This window comes from Sturnira hondurensis, unplaced genomic scaffold (genome assembly GCF_014824575.4).
Source record: "Sturnira hondurensis isolate 20B ecotype Veracruz unplaced genomic scaffold, ASM1482457v3 Scaffold0020237, whole genome shotgun sequence".
Classification (NCBI taxonomy): Eukaryota; Metazoa; Chordata; class Mammalia; order Chiroptera; family Phyllostomidae; genus Sturnira; species Sturnira hondurensis.
Genome location: NW_028092868.1, coordinates 5,509,470 through 5,534,984, shown reverse-complemented (window position 1 = coordinate 5,534,984; position 25,515 = coordinate 5,509,470). Strand labels below are relative to the sequence as shown.

Here is a 25,515-nt window from a genome sequence, read left to right as displayed (position 1 = left end):
AGCCACGAGGCGCGTGGTCCAGGACCCGGCCTTTAGATTTCCTCCCGGTAAACACGGGAAAGCCTTTCTCCGGAATCGAGGGTTTCATGGTTTCGTGGTGGTGTTGGTTCAAACTTCAGACCGCTCCTTGATAGTGGTGCCTGGGACCACGTAGGCGGCCAGGCGGGTCAGCCCTCCAGATGGGGGTGGGGAGGAGGCCTGGGTAGCAGGAGCAGATGCCCTCCTGGGTTAGGGACCTTATTTTACATAGATGATAATTTCCTCTTAAAGCCTGTGTCCAGCTACAAGTGATGTCACTTCTTAGAGACCAGAGAAGTCCCTACCACCCGAAACACTTGTTCCCCGGCTCCCACAATCACGGGGCTGTGCCCTGAAGGATGTCACGCGGCCCAAGCTGACACCCCTCCCCCGCGATTGGACTGCATCCAAACCCGCAGAGGGGGAGGACCTCCGAGTAAAGGCGGCATGACCGCCCCCACCCCGAGCTTGCACTCGCAGCCGCTGTTTATCTTACCTGCAGTGCCTCCGGAACTGGGGGCGGAGGAAACAGTGGCAAGCTCCCTTCTCAAAATTAAACGATCCTGCTTTTGTCCTCAAAACTCCAGTTTTCATTCCGCAAGTGCACAGAGAGTGGGGCGGAAACCAAGCGCACTCACAGAGCTGTCTTAGAACCCCTCTGGCTGCTTTCTGGGTAGTTCGTCCACACGGAGAAATGCTGCCTGCCAAACCTGGGTTCAGGGCTGCAGGCACAGGTGCTCTCGCCTTCCGAGCCCACTACCGGGTCACTCTTTCGCCACTTTAGCGCCTCTACCGTGGCCAGATTTGGCACGGGGACCTTGTGGCTCCCAGGGTCCGGGCAGGGGAAGGGGCGCTGGGTGGAGAATCCCTGCCCGCTCCAGGGAGCTGTAGGCAGGGGGTGCCTTTGGCTTCCGGAGAGACTTGGGGACGAAGTAGGGGAGGTCCGAGCTTCGGAGATAGGGAAGGCATGACTTGAGTGGAGAACCAGGGTGCGTTCTTCGAAACCAGTCGGGGAAATCTGGGACCAGCCTGCCCTCCCGCGACCTGTATTGCCTGGCGGTACCCCGGCTGGCTCTGGGCCTGGTCTGGTGTGGCTTCGAAAGGCTCCACCGACCGGCCAGGGAGCCTCAGCCAACATCGCTGCCCTGGCCTTCTCCGGTCAAACCTCGGGGACGCCAACCTCAGGGAATTTGTATTCCCGAGGTCTTTGGAAGTGGACAGTCAGCCGTCTCGGCCCCGCTGCTGGCTCTTGGGGTTCTCTGGCCGGTACCGGTGCCGGGTGGAGAAGGGCCGAGCTAACCCGGTGGTTAGTATAAACCTCAGAGCGCTCCGTTAGGGGAGAGGCCGGAGAACCCCGGAGCTGCAGGCCCCCAACCCCACACACCCTCGAGGTCTCCATCTGCACAGCTTTAGAGCAAGTGGTGGTCGGGGGATGGATGCACGTACTCAAGATCCGGTCCTACCGTTAGCTCCTCCATTCGAAGGTCCTCCCGGCTCTGTCGCATCGGCAACGACGCGCGAACCGGGAGGAGTCTGCAGCCAGCGCGCCCCTTCCCTGACCTGGCCGGCTCTCCGCAGAGACAACAAAAACAAAAACAGAAACAAAACAAAAAACCCCCCATGAGACTCAACCCAGGGCACTCTAACCGCTCACTGCTGCCCTAGGTTCCTTTTAGCCACAACTTGAAGTTCCTTTTACCTTCTCGAAAGACACTTTCGGTACTTCCCTCCCCCAGCAATTATTGCTGCCCCCAGAAAATGCTCTATCTGCTTCACTCAAACCTGTTGGAGACAGAAAACTTGGAAAAAGTCCATCTCCTGAGACGCAATTCCTGAGAAGGGGCTTAAGAAACGAGAACACAGACTTCAGCTGCCCCGCGAAAAAGTAATGAGACAGTTTTCCCCTTGACAAGTTGAGTCATTTTCTACAAAGCCAGGTTGAACAGAGCTCCACTTTAAGCAACACCTCCTTTGTCCCAGGCTTCACAAGGGGCCCTGTGCGAGCATAGTGAGGGGATGTCCACAATTTTTCGCATGTCTCCAGAGGCCTGTCTTGGTTACTCTTAGGTCAAGCAAGTCTTTTGACATTGAGCCCAGACCAAAGCTTCCTGCTCTTCCCAGTGGTGAGCGTGTTTTTAAAGGGCCAACTTGAAGACCATTGAGCAGCCATACTTCACCCCCTCCGCATCTTGCCTTCAGAGTTTGCCTGAATTAGGGGGGTGGGAGCCCGAGTTCACTTAAAAACTGTGGAAGGAGTTGGGGGAAGGGAGGGCCGAGAAAGAGAGGGGTGGAGACCTCCAGAGCAGGAAAAATTCAAACATTGTAAAAGTAAAAGGGGGAATTTGAAGCCCAGGAGTCATTGTTTCCTTTATTTCAAAGGGAAAAACCTGCCCGATTCTCGTCCTTTTGATTGATTAAGGCCCTGAATCCCTCGCAGCCCGGGACTGACAGTCCCTGAATAGACTCCAGAGAATAAAGCTCGGAGCAGCGCGCGGGGCTGGCACGGGGGTGTGAGGGAGGCGAGTTTGCTGGCACTCACCAAGTTATAAATAAAAGGCTATGCACAATGGTACCTTCCCTAAGGACAGACAGTCTTTACAACACTCCTGGCGTCATATCCTGCTGGGGACACTTCAGCTCCTAGCCAAGACTTCACTTCTTTTATTTTTCCAGCAGTTTCGTCTGAATGCCATAATAAATTCCTGAGAACAAACGCCGCAGCCGGGCAAACCTTGAACATATAGACGCATCTCTGCCGGAGATGGGATCTATACATCGAGATGCAGAGCTGGGGCTTCATCGAGTGGGTTTTTCAGTCAAGAAGAGGAGACAGTTTTCTGCCTCTCCCCTCCCAGCCTTCAACTAGCAGGCCCCGGGCCTCCCCCACATCTGCTGGGGCTTCACAGTACCCCTGCCTGGTAACTGAGAAGACAAAAGAATGGATCAGGACAGCCTGGACTCCTCCTGGGAGGAACCCAGGGAGGGTCCTCTTAACAAGCCTAGGCCAAAGGGGCACTGACCAGAGGAAGGAAGGCTACACATGTCTCTAGGTTCTCAATGCCTTCTCATGGAATTGCGCCCCCTCCAGTGGCAGTAAGCCAAGAAAAGTCAGAGAGAGAGAGAGAGAGAGAGAGAGAGAGAGAGAGAGAGAGAGAGATATGTCGACAAAGATGCCCAGAGAGGAATAGAATCAGAGACGGAGAAAGACACACAGAGAGACAGAAAGAGACCAAGAGACAGAAACAGGCAAGGAGAGAAACACAAAGTGCATAGAGTGACAAACAGAGACAGAGACACGGGGACCCCTCTCCAGTCTAAGCAACTGTCATCTCCTTCGGGCTCTCCTTCCCAGTTTCTACGAGTCTTTCCTTGTCTCCTGGGGAAGGGGGAACAGCGCAGGTCCCTCAGGGGCCGGCGGAGGCCTAGGCACCGCCGGGGATGGGAAGAGAAAGTGGCCGCTGTCGCCCAATCAGCGCCTGTCTCCGCCACCCGGGACGGTCTCCCCGTCGGCCAATCGCAGCTCAGGGCTCCTGACCAAGCTTTGGGTGAAAGAACTAATAAATGCTCCAGAGCCCGGATCCCCGCACTCGCTGTCACGACGGGAGGAGACTCCGGCCGGCCACGCTCCGGGCCCCACGCCCCCTCCCTGGCTCGCTGTGGCGCGCCGAGACCCTTCCCCAGCGCTCCAAGCTACCGGGCCACTCGCCTAGACCCCTACCGAACTTTTCCTCCCTGGGCCCGCGATCCTGGACTCAGGGGCCTCCCAGCCTGGTTCCACCTCAAGTTTCTCCCTGGACTAGAAGCGAACAGTTCTCCTCCCCGCGGCCCTCCCTCTCTCTAGCCTTTTTGGGGAGGGGCTCCCCACTCTCCGGGGAGTTCCCGAGGGCCACCAGCGACGCTCTTGCCTTTCGAAATCGCCTTCGCCTGAATATAATTTCCAAGGGAGACTGCTCCCAGGATGACCACGCTGGCTGGAGCTGTACCCAGGATGATGCGACCCGGCCCGGGGCAGAACTATCCGCGCAGCGGGTTCCCGCTGGAAGGTAAGCGAGGGCCTCAGCGGCGCCCGGAGCTCGGGACTGGGCCGCGGCTACTCCACCCAACCGTAATGTCCAAAGGTTCCTTCGGCGCTGCCAGGGACATCCTCGCCTGGGCACCCTAACCCCGGGAGGGAAGTCAGGGCGAGATCCACAGCCGATTTTCTCTCTGCGTACTCAGTGCGGTTCTCTCGAAAAGAGCCCGTGCAGTTAGTTGGGCGGCCAGGCCTGCTCCAGGCGGGTCCACAAAGCGTGGTGGGGAAGGGGTGAATCAGCCTCTGAGCACCAGAAAGCAACTTCTCCGCATTCTGTGCACCCAAAGTTGCCCCCAAATTGTCCCGGTTTCCCCCATATTTGCGAAACTCTTGTTAAGTTGTGGAAGAATTTTCTTGCCAGTGCAAAGTTGTGAAATCGAGGCCTGCGATCTGGCACTTGGGGTTTTTAGGATTAATTAATTATTTAGAGTTTCATTATTCTTAAGCGGCGTCTTGAAATTTCCGTAACCCATTCGGGAAACTGCCGTTCAGGTCCTGCCCGGGATGCGGGAAGCATTTTGCAAGCCCAAACCTTTCTGACAGTTTGAGAGGCTGAGGCGCCCCGGGGGGAATGCAGGTTCAGTGACTCCTGCCTTTCGCCCCGAGTCCGGAGTGGAATGTAATACCCAGAGCGTGGCTGGAGGCAAGGGGACCTGAGAACAAATCCAGCTGTCTCCCTGTCCCGAGATGTAACAGGTGACATGCATTGTCACCTGCGGCCTTCTTTGGGGACTCTTTTTGATCCTTGGCTGCTGCCCTCTTAGCTGAACATCTCAAAGGCTGTCAGCTCCTCCACCTCCCTTCGAAAGGGTGCAGCCCTTGTCGGACAGTTTGGTGAGAGCAGAGTTCCAGGAGGCCAGAGCCTGGGCCAACTTCTGACGACCAGGAGGCTGTTTCCTGAGCAAGACGCGCTTTGTGTCCGCCGCAGGGTTGCTGGTGTCCCCCACAGGTGCCACCTTACCTGAGCAGAAAGGGAAGACACTTTCTCTGGGACAAGTTATTTTGCCCTGGTTGTTCCCTCCACAGTATTATGTGGCTCCGAATGGCTTAATACTCTAAATAAATGTGATTGAGAAGGGGTCTGGGGCTGGGAGCTGAATGTGGGCAGTGGAGGTGCCCAGGCTGTAACATTCGGATTGATCAATACAGTGCGAAGTTAGGCGGGCTCATCTTTCTGGTTGCTCCCCTCAGTTCCTCTGAAATGACGTTTGTTTTAACTGTCTTTTCACCTTCTGCCCCCAGTGTCCACCCCCCTCGGCCAGGGCCGAGTCAACCAGCTCGGCGGTGTATTTATCAACGGCAGGCCGCTGCCCAACCATATCCGCCACAAGATTGTGGAGATGGCCCACCACGGCATCCGGCCCTGCGTCATCTCCCGCCAGCTGCGCGTGTCTCACGGCTGCGTCTCTAAGATCTTGTGCAGGTATCAGGAGACGGGCTCCATCCGTCCCGGTGCCATCGGCGGTAGCAAGCCCAAGGTGAGCAAGCGCACTGACTCTGGAGGCTTCCTAGCCTGCTGTCTCGGGGTTCGGGGAGAGCAGGCTTGGGGAAAGGACTGACATCTGGGACTTTCAAGGGACTATTTTCAAGTCTAGGGAGGTGTGTGTGTGTGTGTGTCCGGTGTGGGGGTACTGCGTTGCTGCCTAAGCTGAGGTTCCCTGATAAACTCCAACGGAAAACTCCAGTCCTTTTATAAGGAAGATTCAGTATATTTTTTATCGCCCTGAGCCCTGTAATTCCTCAGCATGTTATTTTAATAGACGAACAACAAAGTGTATGTGTCCACCTGTTGCTGGTTCCTACCCCAGGTAGCTCCCTAGTTTCCACCGACTGCACCTCCATTTATAAAACTAATCAAAGAAGTCATTTCTGGTGGAAAAAAATGGTTTCTCTCCCAACCCCTGTCCTCAATCTCTTCCAGTCCAAAATGTCTCCAAAAATTCAAAAGCGGATCATTCGTTTTCTTTGAAATGAGCCAATGGCTTGGTTTTTAAAAAGCAGTTTGGTGCTTCAGTCAAATTATTTTGGTTCCATTTTAAAGAAGAAAAGAGAGAGTCCTACTGTCTAGGGCTAAGTGGGCGGGGGTCATATGGGGTCTGCCTTTTCTCCTGAATCTGGGCAAAACGCGATATGATTTTGTAACTGCCACGGGGCAAAATCAGAAGGAGAGTTCTGGTAAACTTAAGACTTCTGGGCGTCCTGCATACCTCCTCCCTCCTCAATGCCCTTTGTAACCTCTCCAAGAATCTCTGGAAACTCTTTTAATTGGAAAAAAATTAAGAGCCAGTTTCTCAAATTATCCCCATTTGTTTTCCAGTCTAATTTTTGAAAACTTAGATATTCGCCTTCTGCATTTCATTTGGCTCTTCACCTCAGTTGAAATCTGTGTTCCTTTTAAGAAGTGGAATTTGCAGATCTAACTTGATTTCTCTGCTTCTCTTGCAAGCATTTCTTTTAGTTTCGTTTTCTTGTTGATTTTCTGTAAGAAAGGGCCTTGCCATATTTCCAGGGATCAGAAAGTGCACCCCACTTTTTCGTTTACCCAGATTGTACCAGCTTGTCGGGGGAGGGGAGGGTCCACAGGTTGCTTCGGGGTATGATGACTTTATGTCTGGCCCTAACTGAAATTAAACTGCCTTAGAGAGTTTGGGATCCTTTTGCTAACAAGAAGAACCTTCCCAGGGCGTGCGGGAAGGCGCATTCGCCTTGGCTCCTAGGCGCTGGGGCCACCACATCTGGCCCAGAGGACTGGGTACCAACACCTGCCTGCTTGTTCTCTTAAAGCAGGTGACAACGCCTGACGTGGAGAAGAAAATTGAGGAATACAAAAGAGAGAACCCGGGCATGTTCAGCTGGGAAATTCGAGACAAATTACTCAAAGATGCGGTCTGTGATCGAAACACCGTGCCCTCAGGTATCAGGCCCATTAACGTCTTCCTGAAGCGAGGCCATAAATCGCTATTCCTCGGGCGGGTCATTTAAGCTATAATCAGCCCAATGATCGATCTGGGCCATCGGGAGCCGGCTCCTCCGAGGTCCCTGAAATATTCACGAACCAGTGTTTTCTGGAGAGAGCGCTGAGCTGCTTGTCCTGGGGTGGAGTCCGCCTCGGAGGGGTCCCCGAAGAGGATTTCTGTGCAGGAAACGGGGCAGGAAACGAGAGGCGCGGGCCAAGCCTTTATTAATATTGATGTTCCCTTTTAAAGAGAAACACATGTTTTGGTAACCCCCACGGAAAGGAGATGGGACTGGGCCGCAGAGGCCTTGCGGTGTCCGCTGAGGAGGGCAGGCTCCATCCGCACGGGCCTGCAGTGCCCCCGAGGGTCCCAGGGACCAGCCGGCGCCCCTCGGCAGCCGTGGGTGGCGCAGGGAGAAGAGGGGCGAGCACATGGCGAGAGCGAGGGCGCGCAGCAGAGTTTGTTTTTAATTAAAGGAAACCCCCTTTCCCCCCACTGAGAGAAGGAGATATTTCAGAGCATGGATTTGTTTACCACACTGGAATCTGGAAAAAATAAATGGGGCGGGGGGAGTGCATTTTCTTTTGATTTTTACAATGGGAAACGGTTCTGCAGCTGAAATTGAAACCCTTTATAGCCTCAAACAACAACAAAAAAGTTGAATTGTAGGGGAAGGGTCCGCTGCGGGCCTTCCTCCCCGAACGGGGGCGCTGGGCCCGCCCAGTGCCTTCAGGTGCTGGAGGTGGAGGGGGGTGGGGGTGGAGGGGGGGCTGGCGGGAGTATTCTCTTAGATTGGAGACCTTGAGCCCCGTCTATAGAGTCGAGAAGGAAACGCTTCCTGCTGGGAGACAGGGACAGAAACGGCGGTTCCTGGCCCGCACTCAGAAGCTCAGGCTTCCCAGGCTCCGGTCTCCCTTTTTCTAGATGTTGATTATGGGGGTGGGGTGGGTTTGAAGAGAGGCTGAGGGGGTGATCGACAGACGTGGAGGCCTCGGGAAACAGGAGGAGACAGAAGTGAGCTCTGCGGGGCCGCGACTCCAGGGCTCGGACTAGGGGTGGGGGCGCTACCCTGTGTCGCCCTGCACTTCTCAGTCGTTTGCGCCGCCTACCTCCTCCCACCCGCAGTGAGTTCCATCAGCCGAATCTTGAGGAGTAAATTCGGGAAAGGCGAGGAGGAGGAGGTCGACCTGGAGAGAAAGGAGGCAGAAGAGAGCGAGAAGAAGGCGAAACACAGCATCGACGGCATCCTGAGCGAGCGAGGTAAGCAGCGGTGCGCTGAGGGCCCGCGCGTGGGAGAACGGGCGCACAGCGGCGTGGGGAGCGGGAGGTCGGCCCTGCCTCGGCTCCGGTCGAGGTCTCCTCGCGCCTACCCTCTGCACCCGGGTAAGCGCCTTCAAGTGAGGGACGCACTTGCAATCAAGACAAAAATCTCTGTTTCCTTTCTCTATTTCATACGTCTTTCCTCCGCATCACTTCCAGCTTCGGGAGTCTAGAACTTTGAATTGCGTCTTTGAACTTTCAGGCGCGGGGCCTTGCCTTCGGGAGCACGGGTCTGGGCGGCTCCGAGCGGTTGGGGAGACACAGTCTATGATGTTCCCGTGGTTGAGGGAACCATTGCGCCCTCGGGAAAAGTTTTCACGTCGGAGGAGGGAGGAGTGAGGGGGTGGGGATGGAGAGAAGGGGAGAGAGAGAATGTGAGATGTTCATAGGCATTGGGCCCTCAACGTTGCCTCACATGGACTCCCCTATAAATGTATAAGTTGGGTACTTTTTCTTTGTTTTAAATTGGTTTTCAAATGCCATGGGTTTTGATCTGTGTGTGTCTGGAAGTAAAAACAGCCTAAGCTCTGGGTTCCACCCAAGGGATCCCGGTTTTGGACCCTCAGTGCAGGCCCCCTCTCTGCCCAAGAGTGCAGGCTGCCCACTTTTCCTTGGCTATGACCTGTCGGCATCTAGAGAAAATCTCCCCCTCAGAACCCGGAGTTCAGCCTGCCTCCCGCTCACATGCTGTGGGTCATCTCCAGACCCTAAAGATACTCCCGCCCCCCCCCCCCCAAGGAAAGTCGACCTCTTCGTGTTGGACCAGGAAGGGGTGACCATACAAAGGGGGAATCTCAGCAGATTTGCATCTCAGCAATTTGGGCCTTGGGGATGGTTACAATCTTCAGATTTGCAAAGAACCCAGAGTCCCTGGGTCGCCCTTATCTGGGGCCTGGATTTTGTAGGGCTGGGTTGTGAGTGGCTCTAGAAGGCGACTCTTCAGGTGGGCTTGGAGCATCACACACTGGGACCAGCTGGGTCCGTGGCCCTTATTCCTGCAGGGCTGTGGATAGTCCTTTGGTTCACCTTCCTTGCCCAACCCCTGGGCAGACCCGTGGGCTTTAGAAACCACTGCAGAATCAGTACACAGCCTCCACAGGATGCTTAGTTGTAGATGCTACAAATCCAAATGGCCGCTCCAGGGGTGAACAGAAGCCTAGATGCCCTGGCGCACACGGGCAATAATAAAAAAGAAAAACCCCACCAAAAATCCTGGCAGATTGCTTTCCTCCCTTGAAAGCATGGGTCTCACATGGCCTCAGCCTAAGCCCCTCCTTTTTTTTTAGAGGGGTGCCTCCCTTTCCTAGTCTCTGAGGAAACACCGGATTCATTCCAGGCCTAGATACAGCATGGGGGTTCTGGGGAGGGAGAAAAGCGAGAAATCAGCCAACCCCCAAACCAATGAGCCATTTTGGGTGGTGAGGCCAGAAGCCCAGAGAGTCCCAGAGGCTTGGGAAGAATGCCTGGGAGGTACAACTTTGCTACTTGTTACTGGAGGTGCTGGGTGCGGCAGATCCGAGGCTCCCTTGCAGCACAGGCAGTCAAGGCCCAGGAGACAAAACGCCCCAAATGAGCTGGTCAAACATTTGTACAACTTTTCCAGCTTTTACAAAGAAGGCCTTCTCTACACAATCTACACTTGGAGATGAACTTGGGAGACAAAGCCTGGAGAGTCCATTGAAACTCACACTTTAGCTCGGCCCAGACAAAGCTCTGGCTCGCAGCAGCTTGATGTGAACAAAGGAAGGCAACCTTTTTATAATTCAAGGAGAAAAGAAGAGAAAACAGCCCCACAAAGGGCCACGAATAGACATTATGGGCTTGCAATGAGGGATGAATTATTCAATGAGCCCCAATAGTGCTGCGCCAGGAAGTTTTATGGACTCTCCAGCGTGGAAAAAGTGGCCATTTCACCTACAAAATGTTTCTAGTCTTTTCGGCCGTCTAGCTTGAACGGCTGCCATTCAAGGGCAATTGCTACCACTTTAAAAATCTGAGTATTCTTCCCAGCGGGAGCTGTACCGTTGTAAACACACGCACGCACACACCTCGGAAGCTGAAGCCTAATTTAATTTGGGGTTGTCAAGGATGATGATGCAGCGTCAGTCTCTCCAGCGCCTGGAGCTCTTTTCCCAGGTGAACCCTGGAGGGCAAGAGGGGCCCAAGGAAAGGAGAGGGGAAAGTAGTTTGAAGGGAAGTTTAGAAACCTCGAAAAATCCCCTCTGTTGTTTGAGCGTCAAACTTCACAGGTCACCTCGTTTGTAAAATAGAATGAATGTGGACCAAGACATCTGAGCGCCCTGGCGGAGGCTCAGAAGGGGCCTTTAGGTGCCCTGACCAGGGCGGTACGCTCCCACTGGCGGCCCCGCTTCCTCGTGGGCCCGGAGGGTGCCGCTACAACTGACTTTCCGGGGGACATCTTTCCGCTTGTCTGACGCAGGGGAGAGGCACCCTGACCGAGGGCAGAACCAACCTCGCTCTTCTTTGCAGGGTCTTGCTCTTTCCCAAGATGGCCCCTTTCACTTTCCCGACTTTCCCTCGTCCCTCGCCCAATCCGAGAGCAGCTCAGTGGGCGGACGGGGGTACCCTCAGGCCTGTGCGCCCCTGCTGGGTCTATTCTTCCAACTTCTTTTCGGGAGGAAGGGTTGCGCAGCCAGGGAACACCCAACTCCCCACCGCCCAGCCCTTAGCTGGCAGGGAGACCCAAGCAGCAGCAGTCGGAGGAGCCAAGTCCCGGTCGCAGCATCGGGGGCTGTGGGTACAGCCCGCTCTGCGGCCACTCAATGGGCGCCTCTGTTCCTCCCCGGCCCGCGGGCGCCGCCACAATGGGCCGGCCCCCTATCCTGCGCCCTGCGCCAAAGCGCCGCGCCGCCCCCTCCCTTACGCTTCGGCCGGCTTGCAGCTTAGCTCGCCGGGCTGCAGCCGACTCAATTGCCTCCTTTATGTCCTTCTCACTTTCATCTAGACACAGCCCGCCCCCTCCTCTTTTTTTTCCTCCCTTGCCTGAGGCTCACATTAGTGAAATTTCTGCAACCTCTCCCCACTTTTTTTCTTATTTTAAAGAAAGCCTTGAACACAAAGCAGTGACTAATCAATAGAAACTGCTCCTTCATCTCCCCCTCCTTCTCCTCCTCCTCCTGCTCCTCTTCTTACTCCTCCTCCATCAGAGTGACGCTTTTCCTGTTTGTGAGTTTTGAGGAACATTTTTACCCTGTGCCGTAATGGAATTAGAGGACAGATGAGGACTGTAAATGGACACGCGACTGCAAGGCCGTCACTTAAATATTTAGATGCAACGTTACAATCACTGACTTGTTGCAGCGGCTTCGAGGTGGCACTCGAGGGTGCAGGGGGAGAAAGGCCAGATCGCCAGATTGATGTTTTGATTGGGGCTGGAGAGACGCTTTCGCAGGACTTTCCCCGTCTTACAATCACCAGTGAGCGTGGGAGTTTTTGCAACAATTTGAAAGCCTGACCGAAGAGTCCCCCAAACATAGGTCGGTTGGGGCGTCCACTCCGTTCACATCCCTCCCTTCCCTTTTGAACGTTTATGAAAAACGGTGCTGCTTTTCCCCCCCTATTTGACAAAGTTAAAGTGACGAAAGTTTCGCTCAAGTTCCCTCCTGTTCTGTTTGTAAACCTGAGCTGTTCTCGAAGAAGGGGAGTGAGATAGCGCCATGAAAAACGCAGGAAGGTTCTAAAGGATCTTGATTGAAATAGTGCTTCGTTTCCAGGGGAATCGGGAAACGAGCACTTGGTTACTGACGGCAGGGCCACTGGAACCGAGAGGAGCCGGAGGCCGTTTCTCCCCCCGCCCCGAGTGGGCCGGGGAGGACATTTGGGCCTGAGGCGAGGGGCTGGTGGGCGTACCTCCCCGCAGATTGAGATCGTGGGGTATAAGGTCTCAGGTTGGTGGCCTCGGCACCTTTATTACAGTGGACAGCCCGCTCTCCGAGTTCATTTGTCAGAATCACGAATGTGAGCCCAGCATCAACTCTTTAGGGTAAATAACACGTTCTCCGAAGGCCTTTGCAACGCTCACCAACACGGCTAAAAAGTCGTCGGCGGCGCTAGAACCTGAATTAGTTGGAGGACCGCGCCGCGCTCTTTTCGAGGACGCGGCAGAGCGGTCGGGAAGGAGGCAGCCGGGTTTGGGTGTCGGCGTCTCTTGTTCGCTTGTTTGTTTTGTCGGGGTTGACTGCTGTATGTTTACGTTCTAGCTTTATTGAAAACATGCAGATTTTCTCATTAATGCTTGAAGTCGTATGTTTATTTGGGGGCTTGATTTGATTGGCGATAGCACCGGAACGGGGACGTAGGGGTTCCGCGTGCGCAATGGTGACGGAAGGGTTATTTAAGGGTCCCCGGGGCCGCGCAATAAAACGCACCGGGGCGGTGAGGCGGAACCGGCAAGTGCGCCCGGGCTCAGCAGAGTGCGGTGCGCGGAATCGGTCAGGTGGGTGGCGGGCTTGCCGTCCAACCCCGCGCCGCCGTCCACGAATACACATATTTTGAGGACGCACACATAAAACTCCTTCCTAGCTATGCGGTTAGATGTTTCAGTTGTACATAAGTAAATAACCCGTGAAAAGAAAAAGCTACCACATCTGCAAACACACAAAGGATGCGAGAGCGAGGCTGGCCAGGGCTGGGCCCCAGAAGGTTCTGTTCGGTGAACCTGTTCTGTGAGGTCCACCTGAGATAACTTCTTTATGCCGGTAAATAAAGATTAAAGAACCATTAAGAACGTAGATATAGAACTCACAAGACACTAAAAGGCAATTAAGCAGTCAGTTTAATGCCTTATCTCAGGGGTTGCTCTGGGGTTGTTTTACAACTAGGAATTAAAATCTGAAAAGGAAGTTTTCAGGAGCTCTGGCCAAATATTGATTAAGTAGCTGTTTGTTGATGCCATTGTTAGGCGTTAAAAGGCCGGGAGCGCGGCCCCTCACTGGCCATCTTCTATTGTGAGAGATTCTTAGCCGCCGAGATCAAAGCGGGATCACTTCAACTTATCTGTCTCAGAAAATCCCCCTGTTCCTCTGAAACCTCTAAGGAGGATTGACCAATTCCCTTTAAGAAATAGGAACCGAAACCAGTTACATGTTGAGGGTCCACCGAGAAAAGGTTCGTGGGGTGTTTTTAATTATCCTAGGGTGATTTCGTGTTTAGAACTTAGGCTAAGATGGCGAATTTATCCTCAAATGAATTTTCACTTAGGGGAGTTGGTGGGAGGCATGAACATTGCTAAATGCCATGTCCAGATATTTTTGCATATGGAAGCTTCACTGAAGTTGCCTTCCCAGCTTGGCTGATGCAAAAGGAAAGACATCCGATTTTTATGAAAAGCCAGGTAGGGAATAATTAAATACGCAGGAAACGGAGAGTTACATGGACTACATTTCTCTACATGTGTTTCCATTATTTTTGTGTTTATAGACGGTTAGATGAGACTCAGGTATATTTTAAAACCCCATGTAATGAGGAGGTAGATGTGTTTGTGTGTATAGTTTGTGCATTGTTAGAGTTTATTTACAAGTTGGTCACTATGAATTATGCTGGCAGTAAACTATATCCAGTTGCAGAAAATAAAAGTTTATTAGTCCTACGAATTACTCATTCTAGAGCCATCAGAATGTAAGGGAACAGCACAGCCTCTTAATTGATACTCAGCTCTGCTGTTGAATGCTGGGAAAAATATTTCCCTGAATGATCTTATGGACTTTTTTTTGCTGCTGATTATTAGATGAATGATTAGATTCTTTTTTCTTGTTTAAAAATTTGATATATTTAAACAGGCTTTTCTTTTATTATGAGAGCTAAAATGCCTGCAAGAGCTTTTTTGGGAAATGTCATCTCTGTGCTTAATTTGCAAATTCCAGTGAATCACTCTAAGTGAGTTTATGAAACTTGTGCCAGAGTTGGGCTTTGGGTATTCCACTGTACATCATGGACCTGCCTGTGTGTGGGACCTCCAGGACCCCCTTCTCTGGTTATGCTCATTACAATACTAAATCATTGTGCCTAAGGGTTTCTTTTTATTTCATTTTATTTTTTACTCTTTCCATTCACTCTTGCACAAGATGTATCTTGACATACAGAGTCAGAATCATTAACGGGTATGTTCTCGTTTTTTTCTATTACTGTCTCCCAAGCAATGGGACATCTACCTAGGCTCAAATGTCCTTTGATACAGTCCCCATCATTGTGATGTGGGGCAACCGCATGAAACAGGTTGAGCTGGAAGTGCGAGTCCGCTCAGATCTGTTTTGGTTACCTCCTCCTGGGTCCTCCTGGGTCCAGATGCAGCATCGGAACGTTCCTTGTTGCACGTTCCAGACACACCTGTATATCTCATACACATACACAGTTAAAGGGCTCCTCCCTTGACACTCTGGGGTGTCAGGGTGTATGTTCATGGACTTGCCAGGGCAACAGCAGAATGGAGCTCCCAGTTGGGCCTGATCTCAGTACCAAAGCAGAATTACTGACTTAAGGGCCAGCCTTTGTCACCTGTACCTCAATAAAGATGGGGAAAAATAAAACTTTGAGAGCATTGTTTTTTTTTAAAAGAATAAGAGAACTGGCTGCCTTTAGCTGAGGTACCGTGACCAGAGAAAGTGAAAGGGAATTGTAGAGTTGCTGTTCTCTTGGAAGATGCGCACCAGAGACTTCCTTGCCCCACTCACGCCGCTCTCCAGTGGGCAGTGGTGCAGCTCAGCTCTCAGCTCTGCCTTGCGGAGTGGGGCCAAGGGCCGAGCGCCCGCGGTGTTGCGCCTCTGCTGGGATCTGGACATTTCTCCTCTAAGAAGCCCTCCACTCACATTATCTCTGTTGGGATTGTGCTCCCAAATGCACCCCCACACAAATATATCATTTCCACTAAGTAATTGGAACAGGCCCAGTTATCAAAAATGCTCCTGGACACTATAAAAGATCTATTTAAGAGAGATGAATTAGAAACGTCACCACTGTCTATGGCGGGTATAAAAACCCTGGAAACTATTTGCTGAAAACACTTGAGGAATACTAGGTTTTATGAATTCTGACCTTCAATGCGTGTTTTCCTTCCTAATAAAAACTAAGAAAAAAACTAACCAATAATTTCTGCTGTGGAAGTGGCCACTTCTCTTTAAACACAGGATTGTATCTTAACAAAGGGCAGTGGTATAAAATTTAGAATCTGGTTGGATGTACCAACCAACAGAAAATCCTGAAGAAGAGTTTTATTTTGCACGTTACTCACAGCAAAGTTTGTAGCATTTCCCTTTTTTGCTGCGGGATGTTCAGCAAACGACAACAGTCATAAAAAGCTCCTTCTTTTTGGGGTGAAGCAACTTGGTCAAAGTAGTCTGAGTTTTTATGTTTTTCCTAGTGCGACGGTTGGGAAATGAATCTTCCCCAATGCAGCGAATTACAACTCGTGACAGACAGTGACAAAGCAGCTGTGCATTTGTCTCCTCAAACCCACTCGGCGATTCCTTGATTCTTACGTATTTTTATTTGGCCTCGTCTTGTCCATCTACAATAGTATATTAATATCAACTCCCAGTTCAAGGAGCCAATTTTGCTCTCATCCTGGATCTAATTCCAGTGAATTCCATTTTTAAAAAGCTGATCAAAATGTTTTGTGACAAGGATGAGGGGCTCTTCTTGGTTGACTAGTCTAGGATTAAGGGAGAGGAAATAGCACTGATTTTCAGTATTTAAAAAATTCCAGGATCACATTGAAACTTCAAATAGTGTAGTTTTATGGAGGCTTACATGTACATTTTCAAAATTTTTATAAGTGGATCATAGTCATGTTTCTAGGGACAACTGCAGAATTAAATGTCTCGTATAATTTCATGGAAACAATAAGTAAGTTGGGGTAGGCTTGTTAAGAAAGAACAGTTAATTGCTGTGCAATTTATGTTGCAACATGGAATTGGGTTAGTTTTTGTGTGCTTTTGTAGTAAAGGCTTGCATGCTCACATACAAATCTGCTTTTATCAAAAAGCCTACATTTGGAGGCTTGTAATTTTTATAGGTGCACAGATATGTTAAAAATAAAAATGTATTGGTCCTACAGATTGGTCCAGCCACCTAGCCCTCTTATATTATTATTATTATTATTATTATTATTATTATTGACAAACCCTGGTATAAGACATAACCAGTCAACTGACACCTGGGCATTGTATGGGAGTATTAATATCTTCCTTTTTCTTTTATAAGGTCTATCTTTAAAAACGTTTTATTTTTAAATAATTAAAGACTCACAGAGTATATCTTCAAACACATATTTAAAAATTCTGCTAGTTTTTAAATATATTGTCATGGTTAAGAAAATCTCGGCCAAAGGGTGTGTGCATGACTGTATGTATCTCTCAATTACCATGACTGGGATTAACCTGAACTAAAGAAAATTAATTGGCCCAATTCATTTTATTATAAGGAAAGCAACAGGTTTCTTCTTTCTGAATCCCCACTTGGCCAGTTTCCTGATAGAGGCTCACTAAAGCAAGTGTGTATTGCTTGTCTGCCCTGACTAAATGTGCTCTACAGCCCTTTCCACACCTTGGTTTGCCCTATAAGAGCCCAGTCCCCAAGGCAAAAGTGCTGTGCTCTTGCAGTATCGATTTGGCTTTAAAATCGAGACCAAGCACACTTCAGGTGTGACCCCTTGAACTTCAGTTTTGACGATGGGCCACGTCATACCAGCACTCCAGGGTGATATGAGAATAAAACAATAAGTGCTAGTTATGTGCAAACTACAGTTATTGTGGGAAAACTCAAAATCTTGGGGAAGAATAACCCCTGATGTGCAGAAAGTGACCAGCCTGCTGGCAGATGGGCTCTGCCCAAGGGCAGATAAAAAGCTTAATTCGGGGGTTTAGGAGCAACAATAAAGGCCAACACACAGATCCACTTTTACATACACACAGGTCTCAAAGTTCACTTCTACTGAGTCACAAAAAGCGTTTATAAACAACTATTTAATGTGATAGATCTTACTGCTTTAATAGATATGGAAAATAATAAAATTCTAAAACCATTCACTGAGATGTCAAAAGGTATTTTTAAATTCCTTTTTCTCCTGGTCTTACACTGATTCCTTTTCTCCCTTGTGTTAACTTGGCTTTTAAAAACTCCTGCAAACAAAACATTTTTTTTTGCACAACTTTTTTCTCCCTCAGTCTCTTAAATAGGGATTGACAAACAAGTAGCCTTTTGAAAATAAGTTTTGTATATATATTGTTTCTCCTGAAATCCTCCCGCAATCCTGCATTTTGTGGAGTTTTTTTGCTATGATTTCTCATTACATCCCTTCTTCGGTCTACTTCACCGTTCTTAAATGTCCTTATAGCTCTGCACATGACATTGTACATTTTTTCTCTGTTCATGATTCTTCTTAATCCCTCTCCTTTAAAATTTGAGTTCAGAAATATTAAGGAAACTCCCCAATTTGTTAAGGGGATATATTTCAGTGGCTTTTCTATTCAGTGCCCTTCTATTCCGTTTCAAAAGCTTGGGACTTCTGTGTTATTGGGGTGCAGTGTGAGCAATGAAAGAAAGCAGACTGGCTTGTAAAGATCTGGGGGGCTGGGGAGCCCCCTCTCCCCAGTTTTACTGCTGGAGCGACTTGCCAGTGCCGCCACCAGGGAGAAGGAAGGTTGTTTTCTTATCCCTGCGTGCACTGGTCTGACCTGTCTCCGGAATAGGTCAGGCTGGGGCACAGCCAGTTTATGCAGCTGTTGTGGCTTAGGCGTCGCAGCAGGCAGCCAGTGCTCCTCGGCCAGCCGGCCCCCAGTGAACTGATAAAAATTCGCTGGCGCGGGACAGCCATGAGGCCTTCTTTCTGGACTGAGCTGGCCCCCTGAAGGCTCTCAGATGCACGGGGACTCCTGGGTTATGTGGGCCAACTCTCAGCCTCAAAAGGGAAGCACTCTTTATTTGAGGATCACACTCGGTGTGGATCCAAACACTCAAGTGAAATACATACTTAAAAAAAACATTTTATTTACTTATTTTTAGACAGAGGGGAAGGGAAGGAGAAAGAGAGAGAGAGAAACATCAGTGTGCAGTTGCCTGTCGTGGACCCTCCACTGGGATGCTGGCTTGCAACCCAGGCATGTGCTCTGACTGGGAATCGAACCAGCGACCCTTTGGTTCACAGGCCACACTCAATCCACTGAGCTACACCAGCCAGGGTGTGAATACACACTTTGTCAGATTTTGTTTTAAATCACATTTATTTTTGACTGGGTAAACCACTCACTGTGTACATAATTCAAAAGCTATAAGAAGATGTACAATGGCCCTGGCTAGATAGCTCATTTGGTTAGACTGTTGTCTCCATATGCCAAGGTTGAGGGTTTAATTTCCAGTCAGGGCACCTACAAAAATCGACTAATGAATGCATCAATAAGTGGAACAACAAATCGATGTCTCCCTCTCATTCTCAAAAACAATCAATCAATTTAAAAAAGATACAGTGACAAGTTTTCATCTACCCGTGTCCCCAGAGTGTCTATGCATAAACAAGCAATTATGTTTCTCTCTCTCCCTTTAAAAAATACTCCTTCCTGCCTTTTTGCACAAATGGTTGTCTACTGTGGAAACTGTTCTGCACCTTCTTTCTTCCCCATTAGAATATATCTCAGCAATTACTCTATATCAGAGTTAGAAGTTCTCAGCCTGTTTGTATAGCCGCATACTATTCCACTGTGATGGCAAATGATGGTGTCACACCAGATCGTTTCCTGTCTAACAGCGCCATTTGCTACATTGTGAGTTTATTTGTAAAATAATTCCTCCTTGGCAGGAGCAAAGGGAATGGCATTTGTAGTTTTGTTAGCTTTGGTGGAATTTGGGTTCGGTGTTGAGAACAAATGGAGGAGGAATGCTCAGTGAGCTTGGAACGGGAGCGTGTTCGCCTGTGGCCACTTCACAAGGACAGAGACACTGCCTGTATGTAGAAGCACAGGTTTCGGAATTCCTGCTAGGGAGATGTTCTGCTAATACTGACCACCTTCTGGAAATTCCTCTAATATTCAGTTATTTCTCCAAAGGCAACACTCTGTAAATCCAAAGAGAACTTTTTTTTTTACTTCTTTATTCCTCCTCTTATTCTTTTTTCTTGCCTACTGCTTACATCACTTCACACCCAACAAAAATTGTATAAGTTAAGCGTTCTATTTTTTTCCTGTGCTGGAAAAAGTATAGTTTTATCACAATACTCAGAAGCAGTGTGTTCTGATTGTTTAGTTATAAAAGCGAAATTGTCTTTCAGGGTCACAAGATCAGGTTTGACCTAGTGAGAGGGCAGATTCTGGTACTAAAACATGGTCTTTCATTTCTAGCTTTTGAAAACTTCTGAGCTGATGCTCTTGAGTTTGGTAAAGGCTGATTTTGAATTTTATGAACTTTTTAGGGATATGTATCCATTCCTTTCTGTGCACAAAAGACTTTTTATGTTTTTGCACATACCTCGCCTCCCTCAAACCACATCAGCCTATTTTTTCTTAAATCCAGTGCTCAGGAATTCAGTTGTCATTGCTGTTGAGTACCTGGCTTACTAAGCATCAAGTTCAAGTCTGTGAAATGAGCTGGGAAGAACTGTGCCCAAACTACAGAGAAGAAGACCCCTTTGGAAATCCTTCTGAGAAAACTAAAGATGTGAACGCCAATAAATACTTCTAATGTGAAAGTCTCAAGCCATTCCTTTTTAGGAACCGGCCTTTCAGAAATAGGAGAATGAGTTAGGTGATATGGATTTATATTTGAACATCAAAATCTTGGTTCAACTTAAAAGAAAAATAACAGAAAAACAAGTACAGGTCTTCTTTCCAGACTATTTTTTCTGGCTGCTGGGTCCCAGAGAAGGTAGCCTGATTCTATCGGGAGGAAGGCAGGAAGGTAATTCTTGTTGTTAAATATTGTATTTATTTATATTTAGAGAGAGGGGAAGGGAGAAGGAAGAGAAGGAAACATCAGTGTGTGGTTGCCTCTCATGTGCCCCTATTGGGGACCTGGCCTGCAACCTAAGCATGTGCCCTGACTGGGAATGGAACTTGCGACCCTTTGGTTCGCAGGCCAGTACTCAAAGGGAGGTAATTCTAACTCTAGAATTTTCTTTTGCACTTAGATGGAAGACAGCTAGCTGGGAATTCTGGTTTATCCTCCTGATTCTCCTCTGACTTGCTTAGGGAAATCTAAAGGAGTCCATGTGGGAATGGAAACATCCCTGCCTGGTGTGGCTCAGTGGATTGGGTGCTGGCCTGTGAACCGAAAGGTAACGGGTTCGATTCCCACTCGGCCACAAGCCTGGGTTGCTGGCCAGGTCCCTGCTTGGGGTGTGTGAGAGGCAGCTGATGGACATATCTCTGGCATATCAAAGTTTCCCTCCCTCTTTCTCCTTCCCTTCTCCTCTCTCTAAAATTAAATAAATAAAATGGAAAAAAAAAAGTCCAGCTGCAAAAACCTGAGAGGAATTAAAAGCAGCTCCCCCCTCCCCGCTCCTAGCTCTCTGCATAATTTGGATTGAATCAGGCCTGTAATTTGTGACATCTGATTACTACCTGCAGAAGTAGGCGGCTCTCCACATAGGAGGGAGGGTGTAGGGAGGGAGTTAATCCCAGTGAGAAAAGTTTTGATTGTTTGTCAGATGGCTGTGATGCTCTCAACGGAAATTTAGACCACAGATAAGAAGGGGCTTGCAGGCTTGCATCAGAAGCATAATAAGCACACTCAGATTCCCTGACATGGTTACTTTGCTGTCACCCGTGCAGGTGAAGGGAAGCAGCCAGCAGAGGCCTTCTCCAGGGCCCTGTGTCAGGGAGCAGGGAATTCGGTGGAGTCTGGGCTTTTTCTTCCTGTTTGTAGGTTTGCAACTTCATCAAATAAAAAGGGACCCATGGGCGAAATGCTTTAATGTTCCAATTCATGATTCCAGAGTGAATGGGGTCTCAGGGTCTGGATTTGTTGGTTGTATTTTTGAAAATTTCGTAACTGCTAGCATCCTTTCTGACCATTTCCGAAGGGGGCTGGGGGCCCACCCACTTCAGAAAAGTGGTCCAGATCCACAGGGCCTCCTCACAGTGCCTCCGGCGGACCAGGGATCCTCCAAACCAGAGTGTGATTCCACAGCTACCTAGTGTGGACTGTTTCCAGGTGGTAGGTTTGCTTGGCTTTTATGCAGACAGGGCACATCCGGGGCTTGCGTGGGCACGACACACATTTATCAGAGGGCAATAGGATGTCAACTTCTACAGTTTCTCACTAGAAGCCAGTGTCTGCTGGTGGTCACTGGTCTTGCCAAGCTCTGAATACTTGCCGAGTTTTTATCCGAAAGAAGAAGGCTAATGGAGAACCAAGGACTTAGCATCAGGTTAGAAACTTCAGAGCCAGGCGTAAAGAGTACAGAGCTGTGGGACGTGGGGGCGGGATGCAGGGGTATTGCAAAGCCCCCTGATATCCAGGTAGAAGACCAGGGTGGACACTTGAGAGGCCTGGCCTGTGTTGGAGTCAGCTTCCAGGCTGTTCCCAGTGACCTTTTGGGGCCCTGACGTCTGTCTTGTCTTCTTTCTGCCTTTGGACAGTGTCAGCTGGCACAGGGCACTCCTGAACATAAAACCACTTGGTCGCTGGAAAGGCCACTTTATCTTGGCTTTCACCAGCAGCTCACTAAGTGGTCAGTAGAGTGTGGGTACATAGAGGTCTCCTGAAGGTCATGGCAAAGTACTCATTACTGGACACCCCCTGTGTCACGTCGCCTGCCCTTTGTAGATAACTTGGAGCTAAGCCCCTTCGCCGATTTTTACTCCTAACAGGGCACTGACATATACTTGGGAAGATAAGGAGAAGAGCAATTTCCTTATTACAAAATACCGACGACAGAGAGAACTGAATGTGGTCTGACTCTTTGTTTGCTGGCTTTCATCATTTTATTGAATTACTATAATTTAATGTTACTAGCTTAAATGAATGGTTTTCCCCTGACATGAATACTTTTTTACATTATTTTTTTAAATGAAAAACACAAATTAAATTCATTAGGAAAGACAATGACTATCTTTCACGTTCAAATTTCTGGTTCTTGGAAAATCCTTTTGGAAAAGGTTTAGGAAAAATAGAAAAATTGCCGCTCACCCTGTAGTTTATAGGAAATGATGTTACCAGGACAAGTTTGGGCTTTTTGTAGGGACATTCGAGCATCTCCCCATCTCCAGCCCTCCTCCCCCAAATCCTTTGAAAATGCCCCCTGCTTTTCTTTTACAAAGGCCTGTATGAGTTGACCTGAGGTAAAAAGAAGCAGGTCAGTCACAGATGTTGTCCCCTGTCCTTTCCTGTCTCCCCCACCTGCATCCCGCTTCCATCCGGCTCTCCCTCCTTCTCTTGTGCACCCCAGCTCTGCGCACACACACACACACACACACACACACACACAATGCCAAGCTCTATGTCATTCACCTCCAAGAGGCCCCTGGGAAATGATGACCCAGCAAGGAGAATGAATCCCTAACGGCACGACTCCTGTGTCCAGGTTGGGAAGGTTTTCGGTAGGGGGAAGGAATAGTTCCTGCTGCCCTCAGACCACAGCCCAGAAGATGCTGTCTTCCCTGCGAATGGGCTGGACTAGTTTCTGCGACAGGGAAGCTCCTTGTTTTTGCAGGGCACGGTACCCCACTGAGCTCCCAGAAGGAGGCAAGGGCAGGCGGGACCTCGGGCCTCCTCCACCACAGGTAGAACTTCCACACTTCCTGGGAGTTAGGGCAAAGCCTTGGCTTATGTCCTTTGGGCTTCCTGGCAAAGAGCTGGAGCAGAAGAAAGACATGAAGCGTTGGTGTGGCCCACGAATGTAGGCAGGGAGAGCACTGTGGGGCCCATCTTGCCTCAGAGCTCAAAACGCTCCCCAAGGGGCAGACACCTGAGCTGAGCTCTCACACCTCCGTGGCTCCTGGACAGTGGTCAGCGTCAGGAGAGGGAGGCTGCCCTCCTCAGGAAGCCGAGGGGCCGTGAGCATCCATAGCAGACCCACCGGCTGGGAGAGCTTCTGAAAGGTCAGACTCCCAGACTCTCAGTGCTGGGTCCTGGAGAGCCTCAGAAACGCAATGCTCTGGAGGATGGGAGCCACGGGGGCCCAGAGGCACAGCTGGGACTCGCTCCACCTGGGATCTGCGGGGTTCAGAAACAGCCCGCCGTGTCTGCAGACAACTCAATGAGCTCAGATTCCTGCCCAGCCCCCGGAGTTGGCACTTAGACTTGCGGTGTTTTGTAAGTTTTAGGTAATGGTGGAGGACACATGTAGAAATAGCGCACTTCTCCCCCAGGCACTCCCAGGTGGAGGATGACGGGGGAGTCACTGTCAGAGGTGGGTTTACCAGGGAGCTAAGAGACCGTCAGTGCCAGGGCCCCTCCCCTGTGAGCCCCCACAGGTCGTGGGAGGGGCACTAACAGTGTCTTCATGTCATCAGGTTTTTGCAAATGTTGCAAAATTAAGACATGTTGGTCTTTATTTCTCAAGAGGGGCTCCCTAAATTATTAAAGTCTTGCACCCACTTCCTTGTTCATTTAGGGTGAAAAGGTGGACGGGAGGAGAGCAGGGCTCCCTGTGCTGGGGTGTGGGCCTGGCACCATGTGTCACAGTCAACAATAATAATAGTGTTGATGGTAATGCTCGGTTAGCCTCCACTCATCTCGGACTTCAGGGTTTCCAGGATGCTTCTTCGTTTCTTACGTCTTGTCTTGTTTAATATGAAGCCCGACTCTGGGTCTGGCACCCCGGGGCTGCTGAGAATTTACCCTCGTGACCCCACAGCAGCCTCAGTCTTCGCAGGGAGCTCCAGAGCAGGATCCTGGATCGACTCCTCCCAAGAAGATGAGGGCCATCCATCCACACACTGGATATGGGCAGATGGGCAAGACCCTTATATTTGGGGGGCCTGGTTCTCTCAGCTGTAAAGGGCGCACCAGGCAATTTTGAGATGTTCCTTGTAGGTCTCTGAAACTGTTACTCTGACTAGGCTGCTTTTCCTTGCTGGACCTCACTCCCCGCTCCTCCGAGAAATGGAATCTTTGGAGAGGAGAAGGCTTCGGTGTCTCTCAGCTTGAATAGGCTGTGGCAGCGGGGCCACGAACTGTCTGAGGGAACAGTGGGACCTCCAGGCCACCAGGGAATCACGGCAAGGTCCCATGGCCCCTCGATGTCTTGGAAGGTGGGCAACTCCAGTCATATCTCTGGGAGGAAGGATGCCCTAGTGCTGGAACAGAGAGGGTGGGAACAGAAGTTGCTGAGCCATTGAACAGGTGGACATTCTGGCTCTTTTTCCCCTTCCAGGTGGGGAAAGCATCGAGGTGGGGAGAGACATGGTTTCTTGTGCCTCCTGTCGTAGCCGTGGCTTCCAGATGAGACTGGAAAGGCCCGGGGGTCCTGGTTAGAGAGAGTTTCCTTAAGTCAGAGTTGCTGAGGCAAGACCGTAAACCATCTGTGCCCAGGCATTTTCCTCTGTGCCCAGAGAGGGACACATGAGATTTCTGGTATCTGATTAAGACGAAGCTAGAAACTGGGCCTGAGGAGAAATCAGACAATGGCGACTTCACTTTTCACTCCATATGATCATGCCCACCGATCTTTAAATTACATTGGCTCCCTCTTTAGTGGGTGTCAGAAACTCAATTGGATGCACAAGATTTTTTTTTTGCTTCTGAGTAAAAACACACACACATATATACTTACAAATAAAATATAGTGTTTGAATTGATTAAAATTTTTCTTGCAAAATAGAGTTTAAAACTTAATCAGGAGATTATTTCAAATCCGATTTTTTTTTTTTTTTTTTTGCCAGGACTTTGCTAAGAAGCATTTTAGGAACTTGGAAAGAATGTAAGAAATATTTTTTGTTTCATTAAAACAATTCAAGGCAAGTTGTCATAAACTGTCAAGAGAAGATTTTTATATTTTCCCCTCACATTTTTACACCTTTATTTTTGTGGAGGAAAATTCTTTCAAAAGTCAACATCTACATATTTTCATGGTATATATTCTGAAAATAGGCAATGATTCATTTAAATGCTGAATCCTTAATGGCAAAGACCAAATGATAAAATCAACAGTGTAAAATGCATTCTGAAAATTTGTGTTGTTTCTTTTTTGGTTCGAGGAAA

The 25,515-nt window shown here is 49.6% G+C and overlaps 1 protein-coding gene across 2 annotated transcripts in view; it reads left to right on the top strand.

The window, feature by feature from the left end:
* Nucleotides 1-3,604: 3,604 nt before the first annotated feature.
* The window catches only part of PAX3 (paired box 3), a 92,279-nt gene continuing 70,368 nt past the window's right edge, over nt 3,605-25,515 (top strand). The window contains exons 1-4 of one of the 2 annotated variants that reach the window (XM_037029319.1): nt 3,605-4,061; nt 5,333-5,568; nt 6,878-7,004; nt 8,173-8,307. In XM_037029319.1, the coding sequence (XP_036885214.1) occupies nt 3,977-4,061; nt 5,333-5,568; nt 6,878-7,004; nt 8,173-8,307 (583 nt within the window). In that variant the 5' untranslated portion in view covers nt 3,605-3,976. Of the gene's footprint in view, nt 4,062-5,332; nt 5,569-6,874; nt 7,005-8,172; nt 8,308-25,515 lie in introns of both variants that reach the window. The other variant, XM_037029318.1, reaches the window with a different exon arrangement.